At 37.6% G+C, this 14,785-nt stretch overlaps 1 protein-coding gene across 1 annotated transcript in view; it reads left to right on the plus strand.

Moving 5' to 3' along the window:
- Nucleotides 1–14,785, plus strand: part of LOC149556947 (pathogenesis-related homeodomain protein-like) — a 241,526-nt gene that overhangs the window by 29,405 nt on the left and 197,336 nt on the right. The window contains exons 3-6 of the mRNA XM_089831585.1: nt 11,241–11,406; nt 11,638–11,761; nt 12,256–12,368; nt 12,535–12,927. Coding sequence (XP_089687711.1) covers nt 11,241–11,406; nt 11,638–11,761; nt 12,256–12,368; nt 12,535–12,927 — 796 coding nt within the window. The remainder of the gene's footprint in view (nt 1–11,240; nt 11,407–11,637; nt 11,762–12,255; nt 12,369–12,534; nt 12,928–14,785) is intronic.

Here is a 14,785-nt window from a genome sequence, read left to right on the forward strand (position 1 = left end):
TGGGGGTGGTAACTCATGCTGGGTGTGAACTCCATACCTGCTAATCGGAATAGTTCCTACCAAAAGGTGCTGAGGAACTTGTTAACCTTGTTGCTCACAATGGTTCGAGGAAGACCATGTAGACGAAAAACCTTTCGAAAAAATAACTCAGCTACTTGAGAGGTCGACCAATCTGCCGGTATAGCAAAGAAGTGAGTGAACTTGGTCAATCTGTCTACCAATACAAAGATGGAATATCTGCCTTGCACCCTCGACAATCCTGTAATAAAGTCCAACTGGAAACTCGTGCTCTGACTTGTTTAGCTGACAAGTCCAACATTCTCTGATATGTTGTAGGACATTGTCCTTGAGGCCCTTCCATGAAAACCTTTCCTTGACCTGTCTATAGGTTTTGAAGAAACTTGGGTGTCCGGCCGATGGCGCCGATGGCGCATCATGAAGAGTTTCCATAATCTTTCCTTTGAGTTTAGATTATGGTACGAGGTGAATCCTTTCCTTATAAAAAAATCACATCATCAATTACCTTGTACCTGTTGCCCTAAAGTTGACCATCCATAATTTGACACGCTTGAGTATCCTTAGAATACTCAACCAACAATTGGGGCTTCTAATCTGCCGATATCTCGAAAATGGCACAACATTCTACTACTGAAGGTCTCCTGGAAAGCGCATCAACAACTACATTGTTCTTACCCTTGACATACTTGATGTCAAAATCATAGGCCTGAATCTTGCTGACCCACTTTTGCTGTCTTTCATTTAGATCCTTTTGTTCTAAGAAGTAACGCAAATGGTTGTGGTCCGTCTTAACTAGTGAATCTGCCACCCACCAAGTACTGTCTAAACTTGGCTAACGCGTGCATAATGGCCAACATTTCCTTATCATAGGTGGAGTACAGTCTCTCACCGTCCTTGAGCTTCTTGCTCTCATAAGCTATCATATGCCTATCCTACATCAAAACTTCGCTAATTCTGCTCCCTGAAGCATTACACTCTAGTACAAAAGAGCAAGAGGAATCGGGCAGTGCCAAAACCGGGCATGTGCTCATCACCTTCTTGAGTTTATCAAAGGTCACCTTTGCATCATTAGTCCATCTGAATGCCCCCTTCCGTGTGAGATCAATGAGGGGAGCTCCTATCTTTGAGAAACCTCTAGCAAACCTCCTGAAATAATAGCAAAGACCAAGGAAGCCCCTCAAATTTGATACGTTTCTCGATGGTGGCCAATTTAGGATTGCTTGAATCTTTTCCTGGTGTACCTTCACCCCATTTGCACCAATCACGTGACCAAGGTAAAGAATCTCGGTCAATTTGAACTCACACTTTGACTCCATTGCAAACAATGAGTGCTCCTCCATAATACTAAGTACCTCATCTAGGTGTTGCAGGTGCTCCTCCCAAGTTCTGCTGAAAACTTTTATGTCATCAAAAAAATACTAACATGCTCTTTCGTAGTTGTTTTCTAAAAATATGGTTCATACATGACTGAAATGTAGCTCTTTCACAATTTTTTTTTAAAAATATGGTTCATACATGATTGAAATGTAGCCGGCGCATTAGTGAGTCCAAATGGCAGCCGCATAACCAAAAGCTCATAGTGTCCATAGTGACATTGGAAAGCTTTCTTATGCACTCATCAATGCGAGGAATAGGGTACCTGTTCTTGATGGTCCTCTTGTTGAGAGCATGGTAATCAATACACATGCAAAGAGTGCCATCCTTCTTCACCGATACGACTGAAGAAGTGAAGGGACTGGAGCTAGGTTTGATGTGTTCCATGTCTAAGAGTTCCTTAATCGTCTTTTCTATTTCTTTTTTATAGTGCCTGGGATGATGATAAAGTGCAGTGATGACAGGCTTGGCGCCCTACTCTAACTCAATGATACGCTCAAACTCTCTTTCTAGGGGAATGCTTGGAGGTATGTCCTCAAAAACCCTCTTGTGCTTATCAAGCACCGGTTGAATGTCAATATGAATCTGCTGCTCTGAGTCTAAGGTAGTCTTAGAGGAAATGAAACATTGTGCTGCCCACTCCATGTCATCATGCCTCATAATAACCTCCATCCTGTGGGCTGAAATCAACCTAGGTTCACCCTGTGGCATAGCCTTGAGGATCACCTGTCGGCTGCATCTTATCATGATCAATTGTGTACCTGCCAATAGTCTGCAACCACTGTCTTTCCAACATGGCATTTAATCCATCCAAATTGACCACATAAAAATCTGCCTCAATAAGAAAGTCCTCAAAGTGAATTAGGAGTCTTCACACTTTCCCTGTGTACCTCAATCTCTCACCTCCTGCCACTCTAACCTCGAACTCGGGTATATCATCAATCTGTAACTTCCTCTTTGTAACCCAATGCGTATTTATGAAGTTATGCAACACACCTATATCTAAAAGGCACACAATACGTTGTCCTCTAACTACTCCCTTCAAACGAAAGGGAAGTCCTGTGGGATTGCTGGAAAGGGAAGCTATGATAGGAGGCTGTCCCTGAGTGGATTCCTTCTTTTTCTCTCTAGGTAGCCCTTCCTCTCTTCCTCATTGCTGCTATCAACCTTGCTATTGCTGCCATCAACCTCGCTCATCCTCCTCCTCCGAGAGTACCTCGACATAATGTATTTTGCCTTTGCCAAGGCATCTATGATCTAGTGTCCATGGCTCCTTGCAAGTGAAACATAACTTCTTCCTCTTGAGTTCATTCCGTGTTTCAAAGTCCAATCTAGGAGGGGTAGCCTTATGCTGGTTCTTGTTCTTTTGTAGCGAAGTAGACCCCTTATATGGTATTTTAGGAGGCGTTAATATCGAAGAAGGTGAGTCTAGTTCATGTGCAATTTTAATAGCATCATCCAAAGTGTTTGGTTTAAGGACCTTAACCAACCTCTATATGTCCTGTAAACACTCAATAAACAACATTACCTTATGCTGTTCTGACATATTTTGAACCATCATCGAAATCCACTAAAACTCATCATTGAAGTCATCTAGAGATCCACCCTGTCGCAACTGTGCCAAATCCTTGTAATAGACCTCAATGTCCTTCCTATCAAAGCGGGTGATCAAGTTAGAGCTGAAAATCTCATAAGACATAATGAGACAATGATCCTGGGTGACCAACACATGATGCCACCAATCATATGCCACTCCCTTTAAATGCATTGTGGTGAATCTAATGACTTTTGTCTTTGACATGGGCTTAAGTGTTAGGTAGGTGTCTAGCTTGTGAATTCAAACTCTAGTAGATGTCTTACTGCTGCCATAAAAAATGGGGAGAGATAATTCATTCATGGTGTGTTTCAAATCCCTAACCTGTGCTCTAGGCCTCGTGTTCTGCTATGGTCTCTCTGTCTCCCTTTTTTGATTCAAGTATTGAACAAAGGACAAATTCTGCTTAACCGGATCAGGGATTAAATCTCATTCATCGTACATAGCCATAATGTTATCCGATAGTTAGCCTGGTGCTGTAGGTGGTGCTACCTCTTCCTTTGTTGTAAAAATGGGCATCAAAGGCTTGTTAGTGTTCCGTGTGGGGGCCCTAGCAGCTCAGGGTGATCCTACCATACTACCACCTCCACTGTGATGACTCGGTGCTACCTTGTGAGGTGGAGCTAATTGCTGCATAACACTTGTAAATTGCTGAAGTGCAGTAGCGATATTATTCTGCCCATCTCTAATAGCCCGCAAGGTTTCCCTCACTTCCCGTTCTTGTTCATTCTTATTACAAGCCATTTGAGTGTCTTGTACCTGTTCACCGTGTTCAACCTGTTCACCTGTCCCAAAAGTTAACTCCTCATCAATTGAAAAGCTATCGTTAATGTCGATCTGATCAAAAGATTCTGCCTGTTTAGGTTGGAAGTGACTAAATTTATAAGGTTTTTTCTTCATACCTAATTGTCATTTTTCCTATTTAATCCAGCCTATTATGTAATAATTTTTCCCACAAGTTGGTAGGACTTATGGCTCTGATACCACTATAAACACCCAAACACATATTACAGAATCTAGGCTACTCAAACTGAATGAATGAAGTAAGAGTGACGCCTTGGTTCATGTCCTAATTTTAACTTTTTTTGCAGTATGACAGAAATCGCAAGATAGTACATATAAATACTAAAAATGGAAGCTCAGTAGTTTAAGAATGCTGTAACTACATTTAACCAAATAAACAATTTCTCCAAGTTTCCCACCCAACATGAATTTGTTTTATTAAATAACTTAAAGATGCCTCAACATTGATTCCTAACTTGGAGGACAAATTGGAAATGTATACATTAACTAAATGTAGAACAAATGATATTTGGCACCTATTACAGACGTGGATGGTTGATTGCCTTCCAACCGCAATATGAAGAATGGTTCTGTTAGCTGTTTTCTACTCCTGTTGTATACTAGATATCCTAAAGCCACTGTGGAAGAAGTGAGCGCTCACTAGTCTAGACACAGTGACACTGCCTAGTTCACTTCCACATTGTCGGAAATCACTACCTCCAGTCAGTCCCGTACTACCTATTTATGTGATATATCCCATTCTTGGGTTGCTTTTCCTCTGCAAGCTTAACGTCTCACAACTCCTTATGGCCGGTCAAGACTCCCTCACCATTCACTACTTCCTTGACGACTCGGTTTTGAGGTATTCAAATGCTCACGTGGGTGGTATAGACTGTCAGGCTAACGTCCTTGTACTATCTTAACCTGCGACCTCTAGAGAAAATAGTAGATGTCTTTTCATTGAATGCGAACATAAACAACTTACTTCTGAGTGTCGACTCTTAGCTGAGATATAGGCTCCAATCTTTGCACTTGATTTTTAAATGCAATGTCCAATGAGTTGTTGGGGCTATGTCCAACTCCTCTCTCTCTTAAGTGGTTTCGTCCTCAAGAGTGTCTAGTCACATCTAAGCAACCAATTTCATATTCAATAGGCTGATATAATTTCATGGTGCTAATCCCAATGCATATACTTGCTTCTATAACCTCGATGTGAGGGGAGATGCGAACAACTAAGCAATGTGGTATAAAAGTCTATTTTGTCTTTTAGTCACTTAAGTTATTTTTGTCATAAAGTAACTTTAGATGATAAAGTACTTTATAAATGAACTTAATAAAATGAAGTGACTCAACCTTAGGAGTTCCCTCTTAAATATCTCCCCTAATGAAACCAAATAGATCTTTGTGACTGGCTGGCATCCTCAAAATAAATGTTGTTAGCCTATCCGGATGGAAAGATAGACCAACAAGGTGCCCTTAGGTCTAGCGTGGAGAAGGGGACATTACAGCTGACATCAAATGGTTGACGTTAAATGATCACAATCGTATAGACCACAAAGTAAATCCAGCGAAGGGCACACCTTCCAAACACTTAGAGAGGTCATATATATAGGAGAGCATCGCGATCTTCTTCGGTGTAAATAATGCAACAAGGACTTTTAATAAGAAGCAATATTCTACATGCAAATGCGACCAAGAATGTCCCTATCCATCATAAAGTCGATGCCACAGTCCTGAAGCCTTGCAATGATGGATATCACTTCCTCTTAGACCGCTTTGATCTCAACAAGTGACCTCTTGATTTTACGAGCTTTGTTGTGAATCCAACTTGTAGATGTCCCAACATCACAAAAAATAAAGCCAATATTCACCATGTGATGAGAGGAAAAGAACATGTAGCCTTTGGCTCATAACAAATATTCATCTTGTTCTGGCTTTGCCTTTGCCGAATTCTTGTCATAGAATACATGTGGATCCAAATCATAGCCATTCGAAGGTCCACTCATGCAGTAAAGAAATGCAACACAATTTCTTTGAAGCTCAACATAGGCTACATGTCTGTTTGCACATATTCACTGTAGATCACCTCCCACACAAATCCCATGGAAAAGACTTGAGCATCCATGTGGACCTAAACAGGGGCATCAAAGACATGCAACCCAATTATGGACAAGGACACAAATCATCCAATAGAGGTGACTCCTTTAAAAACTCCAATCCTCCAACCTTCAACACCACTTAGTTTGGGTTTAAACTTTAGAAATCATTGTGGAATTCAACACATCCAACAACTTGCACAAAGACCTCGATCCACCATTGCGTTCATATCCTTAGACATTTGCAACTTGGCTTTGATACTTTGTTAGCTTTCATGGATCGGCTACAAATGTACTAAGCACTGCCATGATATTTTTTATGTGTTCCAGACACAACATCCTCTTTGATTTTATATATAGAGAATAGGTCATGAATAGACATGTCCTTACATGTCTATTCATTAATCAGATAATTAATATAATAACAAATTTAATCATATATATATATATATATATATTTCTCATATAACAATAACCTTATATCTCAAATATAAAGAACACATATAATAGGCTTATCCAACTAAAGCTATCAAACATCAACATGAACAATTGAGTTCGTGAAGCTCCCCCTACTAGATCATTTAATGAAAAAAATGTCACACTCACTATTAGCTTTGCTTGCCACTCCAACAAAATGTGAGGTTCAATGTTGGGCATCAATTCTATGTCCAATGATGATGTAGGTTCAATGTGGGTGATAGAGTCGCCCAAACTCTTTAGCCCCTTTCCCTTCTATACACGATTGATTCGGAATCATTGTGATTCAATGACACCCTACCTATACAAGGTGGCCTCTCCATTCAGTAGTCACGCAATTGCCCCCTTTTGAATATGTATAGAATAGATAATCCTCCCTTGATTAAGCAATCACATAAGAACGCCACTCTCCAAAAGACATACGAACGGACACCCAACTTAGAATACCTAAGGAAAATCTAAGTTGTACTTGATACACATGCAAACATACAACTCAAGAATAAGCTAGGATAGAATAATCATCAGATGAGAATCACCGCTGTAAACAAAACAGAGGAATATTTCCAGACCATAGAGTACCTTGCAAAAGAAAAATTCAAACATAATATAATATCTCCAACATCGCCTAAATAATCAAACAATGAACAACAACCGACGAGTGATAATGCTGGTTGGTTGCTGTTCCTTTAGTGTTCTTTTGCCGTCTTTTCCAGCTCTGTCTTGGGCGACCTCATGGTTGTTCTTTTTGGAGGTCTGTTTCATGTTGTCCTATGCTGCTTTTCTGTGATGTTTACATCTCTTGTTTATGTCTAGACTTTTGTTATTTTGTAATGGTTTTGGGTCCTTTAAAACCTGTTTTTACTTAATCAAGACGAGTGATAATGCGTACAAAAATGAAAAGAGCTTGTCGATTCAAAGAAAATGAATTAAAGATTAGTCCAAAACAATAGTTGTCAAAACCTGTTTTGCATAAATCTTTATATATCGATTTTGCTAACATCTTGAATAATAATCTCATGAATACCAACGAACGATGATACTTGGCATACATAATTTCCTTAAAGACTTGAATCGATGTTCTTGAATGAGAAAATGATGACATTAACTTCCAAATAAAATGGCAAGCGAATTGTGTGAGGCACACACATGGCGCAAAGTCAACGACCATCGAGACAACAAAGATGAAGGTAAACACACCTCACACACCTTATGCCACACAAACACTCATATCCAATACAAGAGCAACTTAACAACAATATAATGCTTCTACAACTTGAGCCCAAACAGTTTCAGAGAATCACACAGAGGACCATCACAAGTAGTTGATGTCTCGCAATTACAAACTTTAACACTCACCCTTAGCAAGAGAGAAATCATTAATATGTTAAGAGTGTATCTTAACCATAGCCACTTGTAGAGGGTGAGTCAAAAATACATAAAATAAAGTAATGGAGTTACACACATGACTTCTACCATGGCTACTCCCAGAGGGTGGATCCACCATACCTACTCATAGAAGGTGGAACAAAAGCTGTCACCTCAGACTTCTCTTAGAGAAGAATGCATCCGACTATGCCTACTCACTGATGGTGGATCCACCATACCTACTCGCAGATGGTGGAAGAAGGGATTTCACCTCGAACTTCTCTCGTAGAGAAGAACTCATTAACAAGGGATTTCACCTTGAACTTCTCTTGCACAAAATAACTCATTAATAAGGGATTTCATCTTGACCTTCTCTTGCAGAGAATAATTCATTAACAAGGGATTTCACCTTGAACTTCTCTCGCAGAGAGGAACTCATTAACAAGGAATTGCACCTCGAGCTTCTCCCGTAGAGGAGAATTCATTAAAGCATATGAAAGAACCTATTGAATTCTGAGATTCCCTCAACAAGCACTCCCTATCAGCAGGGACAATAATCTCACAATTTTGACTTTCAGAATGAAATACATTTGGCTCCAATGTCTACAAAGAGCTTTTGCAAACACACAACTACATGAGCTTGCTGATCCTTTGCAAAGGTTTTGACACTCTCAGCAGGGGCAGTAATCTCACAAATTTGATTTTCACGATGAAATACATTTGCCTCCAATGTCTACAAAGAGCTTTTGCAAACACACAACTACATGAGCTTGCTGATCCTTTGCAAAGGATTTGACACTCTCTCTGCAGCCCAAGCTCTCTCTTAATCTTTAAGCACTTGCATCAATCTCCTGACCTCCTCGTCCAAGTTAGACTCCCTCTGATTCTGCTTTCAACCTTAAAATATTCAATCGTTCTATTCTGGTTTTAGATCTTTTTCAGAGACCTGCTCTGATACCATGTTAAATTTAGGAACCAGAATAGCATAATAAATCACAAATAAAATAAGAACACAAATACACCAGAGATTATCTTGGGAAAACCCTCCACTTGAGGGCGAAAAACCCAGCCCACAAAAGATGGATTTAAATTAGAATTGTAAAACCAATTACAACTTATCTGCCTTTTTAAATGTCTTTAAAACTCAATCAACAATACATATGCTGCATGTAACCAGTAGTCAATCAGACAACTCCTGATTAAGCAATCACACAAGAATACTGCTCTCCAAAAGACATACGAACGGGCATCCAGCTTATATTATAAGGATACACACATAGATATACAGCTCAAGAACAAACTAGTATATAATAATCATCAGATGAGAATCGCTGCAAAAAACAAAACAGAGGAATATCTCCAGACCATAGAGCACCCCGATATCAGAAGAAAAATTCAAACATAAACTCAATGTAATATTATTAAATCTATCACCTGTGCACAAAAATGAAGAGAGCCCGTCGATTCAAAGAAGAGGCATTAAAGATTAGTCCAAAACAGCAATTGTCAAAACTTGTTCTGCATAATTTTTTATCTATTGATTTTGCACACGTCCTGAATAATAATATCATGTATACCAATAGACAACAGTACTTGGCATACGTAACTGCCTTTCGAATATGAGGCAATCCCTTAATGACTTAAATCAACATTCTTGAATGAGAAACTACCCATGAACTGGGTGAGGCACACACACGGTACCAAGTCAGTGACGACTTGGCATCAGGGAATGCACAAACCCATTGAGAAAGTTTTAGATGAAGGCAAACACACCACAAACACCTTATGCGGCATGAACACTCATTTCCAATACACGAGCAACATAACGACATATAAAACTTCTACAGCTCGAGCTCAAACAGTTTCAGAGAATCACACAAAAGGACCATCACAGTTAGTTGATCTCTTTCACAGCTACAAACGTTAACAAGCAATAGTTGGAAAAGGTTTTAGAATCACATTAAGAATCTTTGATTATCCCACTTCCTCGCAAGAACCTTTTAATCAAACATTTGCTATACAATTTTATATATGATGAATGGACTGATATCTTATGTCTCAGATACAAGCAATGCATCAAAAGAAACTGCAGAGTACTTGAATATTGTTTTCCCCAATTGAGTACCAATGTGAACAATCAATGTTAGACCCCTTCAAATCCCAGCAAACATCAGAGTCAGATGTTATCAATACCATTATCTGCCCCTCATTATGCTGCCTAAGGCTTCAGTGGACAAGAATGAAAAGGTAGCAAAATTGTTATGGTCATTATTAATAGGCAGAAAAATGTCCATGGGATGTGAGGGGTTATGTCTGGAACATTATCAGAAATGTGAGAAAACAAATGCTCAAACTGTTACTTGTTGGACTATAGAGAATTTGATTTTATAGGTACACTGATGCTTTAATATTTTTTCCAGATACTGAGCTGAAAATAAGCAAATATCAGCAAAGCACAAGATGTTATTCTGCCAAAGCAAACTGTAGGAGTTCTTGCTAGTGCTGCCACACTCCATCGAGAACAAATCATCTGCAAGACATAATATTGTTTAGGAAAATAAATCTATTATACTTTTTAGTTGGAGTTTTTTTCTGTTACATTCTTTATCCATGTAAAATTGGTGTCTCTATTTTGTGCATGAATATTTTGTGGTACATTTTTGTATTTAGTTGTCATTGCCGTCCATAAGAAATGTCAGTTGAGTAGTATTTTTGGGGAATTTGGCTGGGTTTAACTTTACAGTGATATCCATCGTATGTATCCCACATTTAAACATTTTTTTTTTGATTTTATAAATCTTCCTTGACCTACACACAATCGGCTCCATTTGTTGTTTAGTGTCTCCAGGGATTTGAACACAAGGCTTTGCTATGAAATGTTTGGTAATTGGCCACTTTAGCTAATCCCATTTGCATAATTTATTGCATCTATCATGGATTACAAATTATATTAAAAAATTTTGTTTCATAGCTCTTCTCTTGGTATTGTGGTCACATAAGAAGTCTGCATGTTTGTGATTCGAATAGTTAAAAGTTGTGGTAATGAAGAATCAGAGGCATACAAACTGGAAATTGGAGCAAAATGATGGGAATCTTGTGCAGTCTGGAATTTACAACCATGGTGGCAAGAGAAGCTGAATACGAGTCTTGATTTGCAAGATTTTTGGTCATTGCTGTCCATTTGGTCTCTTTACAAGCTTGTTTGGAAAGAAGACAAGATGCAACCTATGTGGAATGTAAATATAACATGCAAAATGCTGGACTTCTGATATTTAAGAACTTTAAAATCTTATGTTGTCTCATAAGTGCACTGAGTGTCCACAGACTCCCAATTAAATTGACTACCTGATCATCTACAATACTAATATTAATGCTGTATGAACTCACACTGTTTTCAGAATTATCTTTATCATGATGTTCATGTTTCATTTGCATTCAATTTTGTATTAAGCTTCATGTATGCTATATTTGGAATTATGAGCTTGTGGATGGTGGTACCACTTGAGTGAATGGGCGGATCATTTTCTTTTCAGTCGGGAAAAAATCAGGCCAGAGAAGGAGTTGCAAAGGGCCGAAAGCCAAATTCTGAAATACAAGCTTGGAATTCGTGAAGCTGTGCATCAGCTTGATCTGTTAGGCTCAGAAGGACGTATTGCTGATGCTGTTGTTGATCCAGAAGGACGTGTATTTCATGAACATGTAAGTAGGGTCTGAACTTGCTTTTGTGCTACTGGAAGTAAGATTTGGTTATTATTCTTCTGTTGTTGAGGATTTTTCTTTGCTTCTCCATTTATATCATTTATTAGAATGAACAGGAACATGATTTTTCCATATGGAGTAAACATATTGTTTTTTACAATTTATCCTTGAGTTTTTGCTTATAGAGATGTCTATCATGTCTCACTTCCTCTCTTTTACCTTGATTCACAGATTTTTTGTGCAAAATGCAAAACACAAGATACTTGCCCAGACAATGACATAATATTATGTGATGGAGCTTGCAACCGTGGCTTTCATCAAAACTGTCTGGATCCACCTTTGGCTACTGAAAATAGTAAGTGAAATTTGAATTGTTTTGAGATTACAAGTTTTGTTCAGATTCCTTTTTATTTGATCAAATTTTGTATTTTTTTACATTGGGTTTGTGTGTTTATACTTTATACAACTTGTTTAAAAAGGAAAAGAAACACTTTGTATTGTAAAATGTCATGAGACCTTTAAGACCAGTTCAAGGTAGATTGGGAATTATAGGGACTGTTATAAATAAGAAAGTTAAAATACATCTACTGTGATGAACTAGCTTTATTAATCTTATTAGTTGCTTGCTGAAGTAATTTCTCGTGCGATCACTGCTGGTAAGCTCATTATAAGAACTATGAATTGCAGCAGTATAGGAAAGTTTTCTCTCTAGATTCATGTATTGCACTTGAGTTTTAGGGTATGTTAAGTAATAGAAGATTGCAAGTATTTCTTGAAAATGCTTTTCCTTAGATCATGTTCAAATAGTCAATGCAAATTATTTGTTGAGCTTCTTTGTTTTTTTGTCAGTCCCCCCTGGAGATCAGGGTTGGCTTTGTAAAGTTTGTGAGTGTAAGTTGGAGGCACTAGAAGCCATCAATGCTCATTTGGGGACACAGTTTACAGTTGAAGATAGCTGGGAGGTGAGTAGCAAAGAAACAGATTTGTAAGGATGCTATGAATGTCCTAAGCAAAAGGATTGCAATTTGTAGGCAATGTAACTCTCCATCACTTGTATGTATATTTATATTCTATATTCACGTTTTGAATGTTTTATGAATTTTGTGGATACATGTTTAATGTGGTTAGGAAATTTTTGACGAAGCAGCTAAAGTTGCTAATGGCGAAAATATGCCTGTTGGAATTGGTGAAGAATGGCCATCAGATGATTCAGAAGATGATGATTATGATCCAGAGAAGAAAGAAAATAGGAACGAAACAGGTTACGAGAATGATACAAGTAATTCCAATTCATGTGCAAGCTCCGATTCTTCTGACACAAGTGACAATGCATCAGAAGCCTCCTTAATAGATGATCTTAATGGATACATCTCTAAGGGAAAGAAGAGGTGCAGGTTCACTGATGAGGAAAATGGAGAAGATGGCCCAATTTGTTTGGACTCTGATGTGAATGGTGGTCCAGAATTTTTGCTTTCAGGGAGAAGACAACGGAAGGATGTTGATTATAAAAAGTTGAATGATGTAAGTGTAAAACTGCAATCACTACTTTTTGTATCTAGAGACAACAAAGGATCAGTTATGGTGTATTTTATAATTCAGTTTATAGCTGTACTTAAATTGTCTTCTGAACATAAGCTTCGGTTTGGATGATCTCATTGGAAGGAAGGTTTTCTCTTTGACCTTTCTAGTATCTTGTTAATTGCTTGGTGCTTGAATTTCTTTTGTAAATTGCAAGTGATGATAGTTTCTCTGTGATCCTTAAATGTTCTGGACAGAAATTAGTCACAGTTAAGCCAGCACCAATTAGTAAAATTTACCAGGATCTTCAATATAAACAGAATATCATTAAGCTAAAGGATTCTAACATATTTAGTTGTCCTCAGAAGTATACCAACCATCTTCACTGTGTGAAATTCGGTGTTTACCTGTTAAGGTTAAGTATACCAACCATCTTCACTGTGTGAAATTCAGTGTTTGCCTGTTAAGGTTGTGCAAATGGGCTTTATACCTAAGACTTATGATTGATCTACATGTCATTGTAGAGACACAGTGGATACCATGTATGAAGAAAACACACTCTTATACTGAGAGGGGGGTGAATCAGTATAAAACCAACTTTCTCGCTTACCTAATATTTAACAACTATGATGCCATAATTGAAAGAAACCACACAAATAAGGTACATGAGATTTTATGTGGAAACCCTTTTGGGAGACAGCCATGGTATAGCTGCTTGGATTTACTGTACAAATCCAGCCTTAGCAAAAGGAGATCTTTTTTACAACTAGCAATTGCACCTTCATGTGCAATGGGTACACCGGAAGGTAAACTAAGAAATATTTTGGCTTTTCTTTTGCATACAGTTATGCCATAGATAAGGTCTATATCGAGCCTATGTTTGCAAGAGAGATGAAGGGTTGAAGAAGGTATCTCCCTAGACCTCTTTTTATCTTTACATCTCAATCCATCTCTATCTCTCTATCTGTTTTTCTCTGACTCCTCTTACTCTATATCCATCTTTATCTCTGTCTTCCTCCCACCCTCCATATTTAGACACATCTCTCTCTCTCTCTCTCTCACACACACACACACACACACACACCCACCTCCATCTCCATTGATTTCTCCATCTTCCTCTCTATCATTATTTGTTTCTCTCACTTTCCCCCTTATATCTACATCTTTCTATTCATCTAGATGTCCCCCTTTCCCTTTTTTCAAGCATTATGTGACTTCGTTGGTAAACAACTCAAACAAAAAACCATAAAATTACATTTAGATTATTATTTTAAAAAATCTCTAAATTAATTATAGTTACATTAATCAAAAAATAATATATCTTTCATTTATTTACTATGATTTCTAATGTAAGTATTTCATGTATTATTTTAAATATATTTGATAAAATAAATCAATATCAAAATATGAAAAATAAATATACATTTAATTAATATAATCATTTATATTTTTTAATTAAGAGATATATTTTAAAATATTTATTAATTTTGAATATTAAATTTAATTTTTATTATATCTAGGCCCCTTTGATCCCTTGGCAATTTCCTCATTTCAGAAACCTAAGAATGCCTACCTAGTTTAAAATAAAATGTAAACATTATTCAACCCTTTCTCTATCACCTCCATCTATACCTTAAATCTCAACATCTCCATATAAATTCTACAACAAATGGAAAAGCAAAAGCTTTTGAAAGTGAGGAAGTGTGTACAATTTTTTCTTACTTGATAACCCTTTTCTCTTAGCTTTAGTAAGAAAATTTAATACGTATGTTACTAAAACATAAATGTAATATTTAATTTTCATTTACAGCTCCTTAAAGATTTGCCGGAAATTACAGCTCTAAAACTATCTATTGATATT

The sequence above is a fragment of the Cupressus sempervirens genome, chromosome 5 (assembly GCF_028749045.1).
Source record: "Cupressus sempervirens isolate cs-2001-9-10 chromosome 5, ASM2874904v1, whole genome shotgun sequence".
NCBI classification, from domain to species: Eukaryota; Viridiplantae; Streptophyta; class Pinopsida; order Cupressales; family Cupressaceae; genus Cupressus; species Cupressus sempervirens.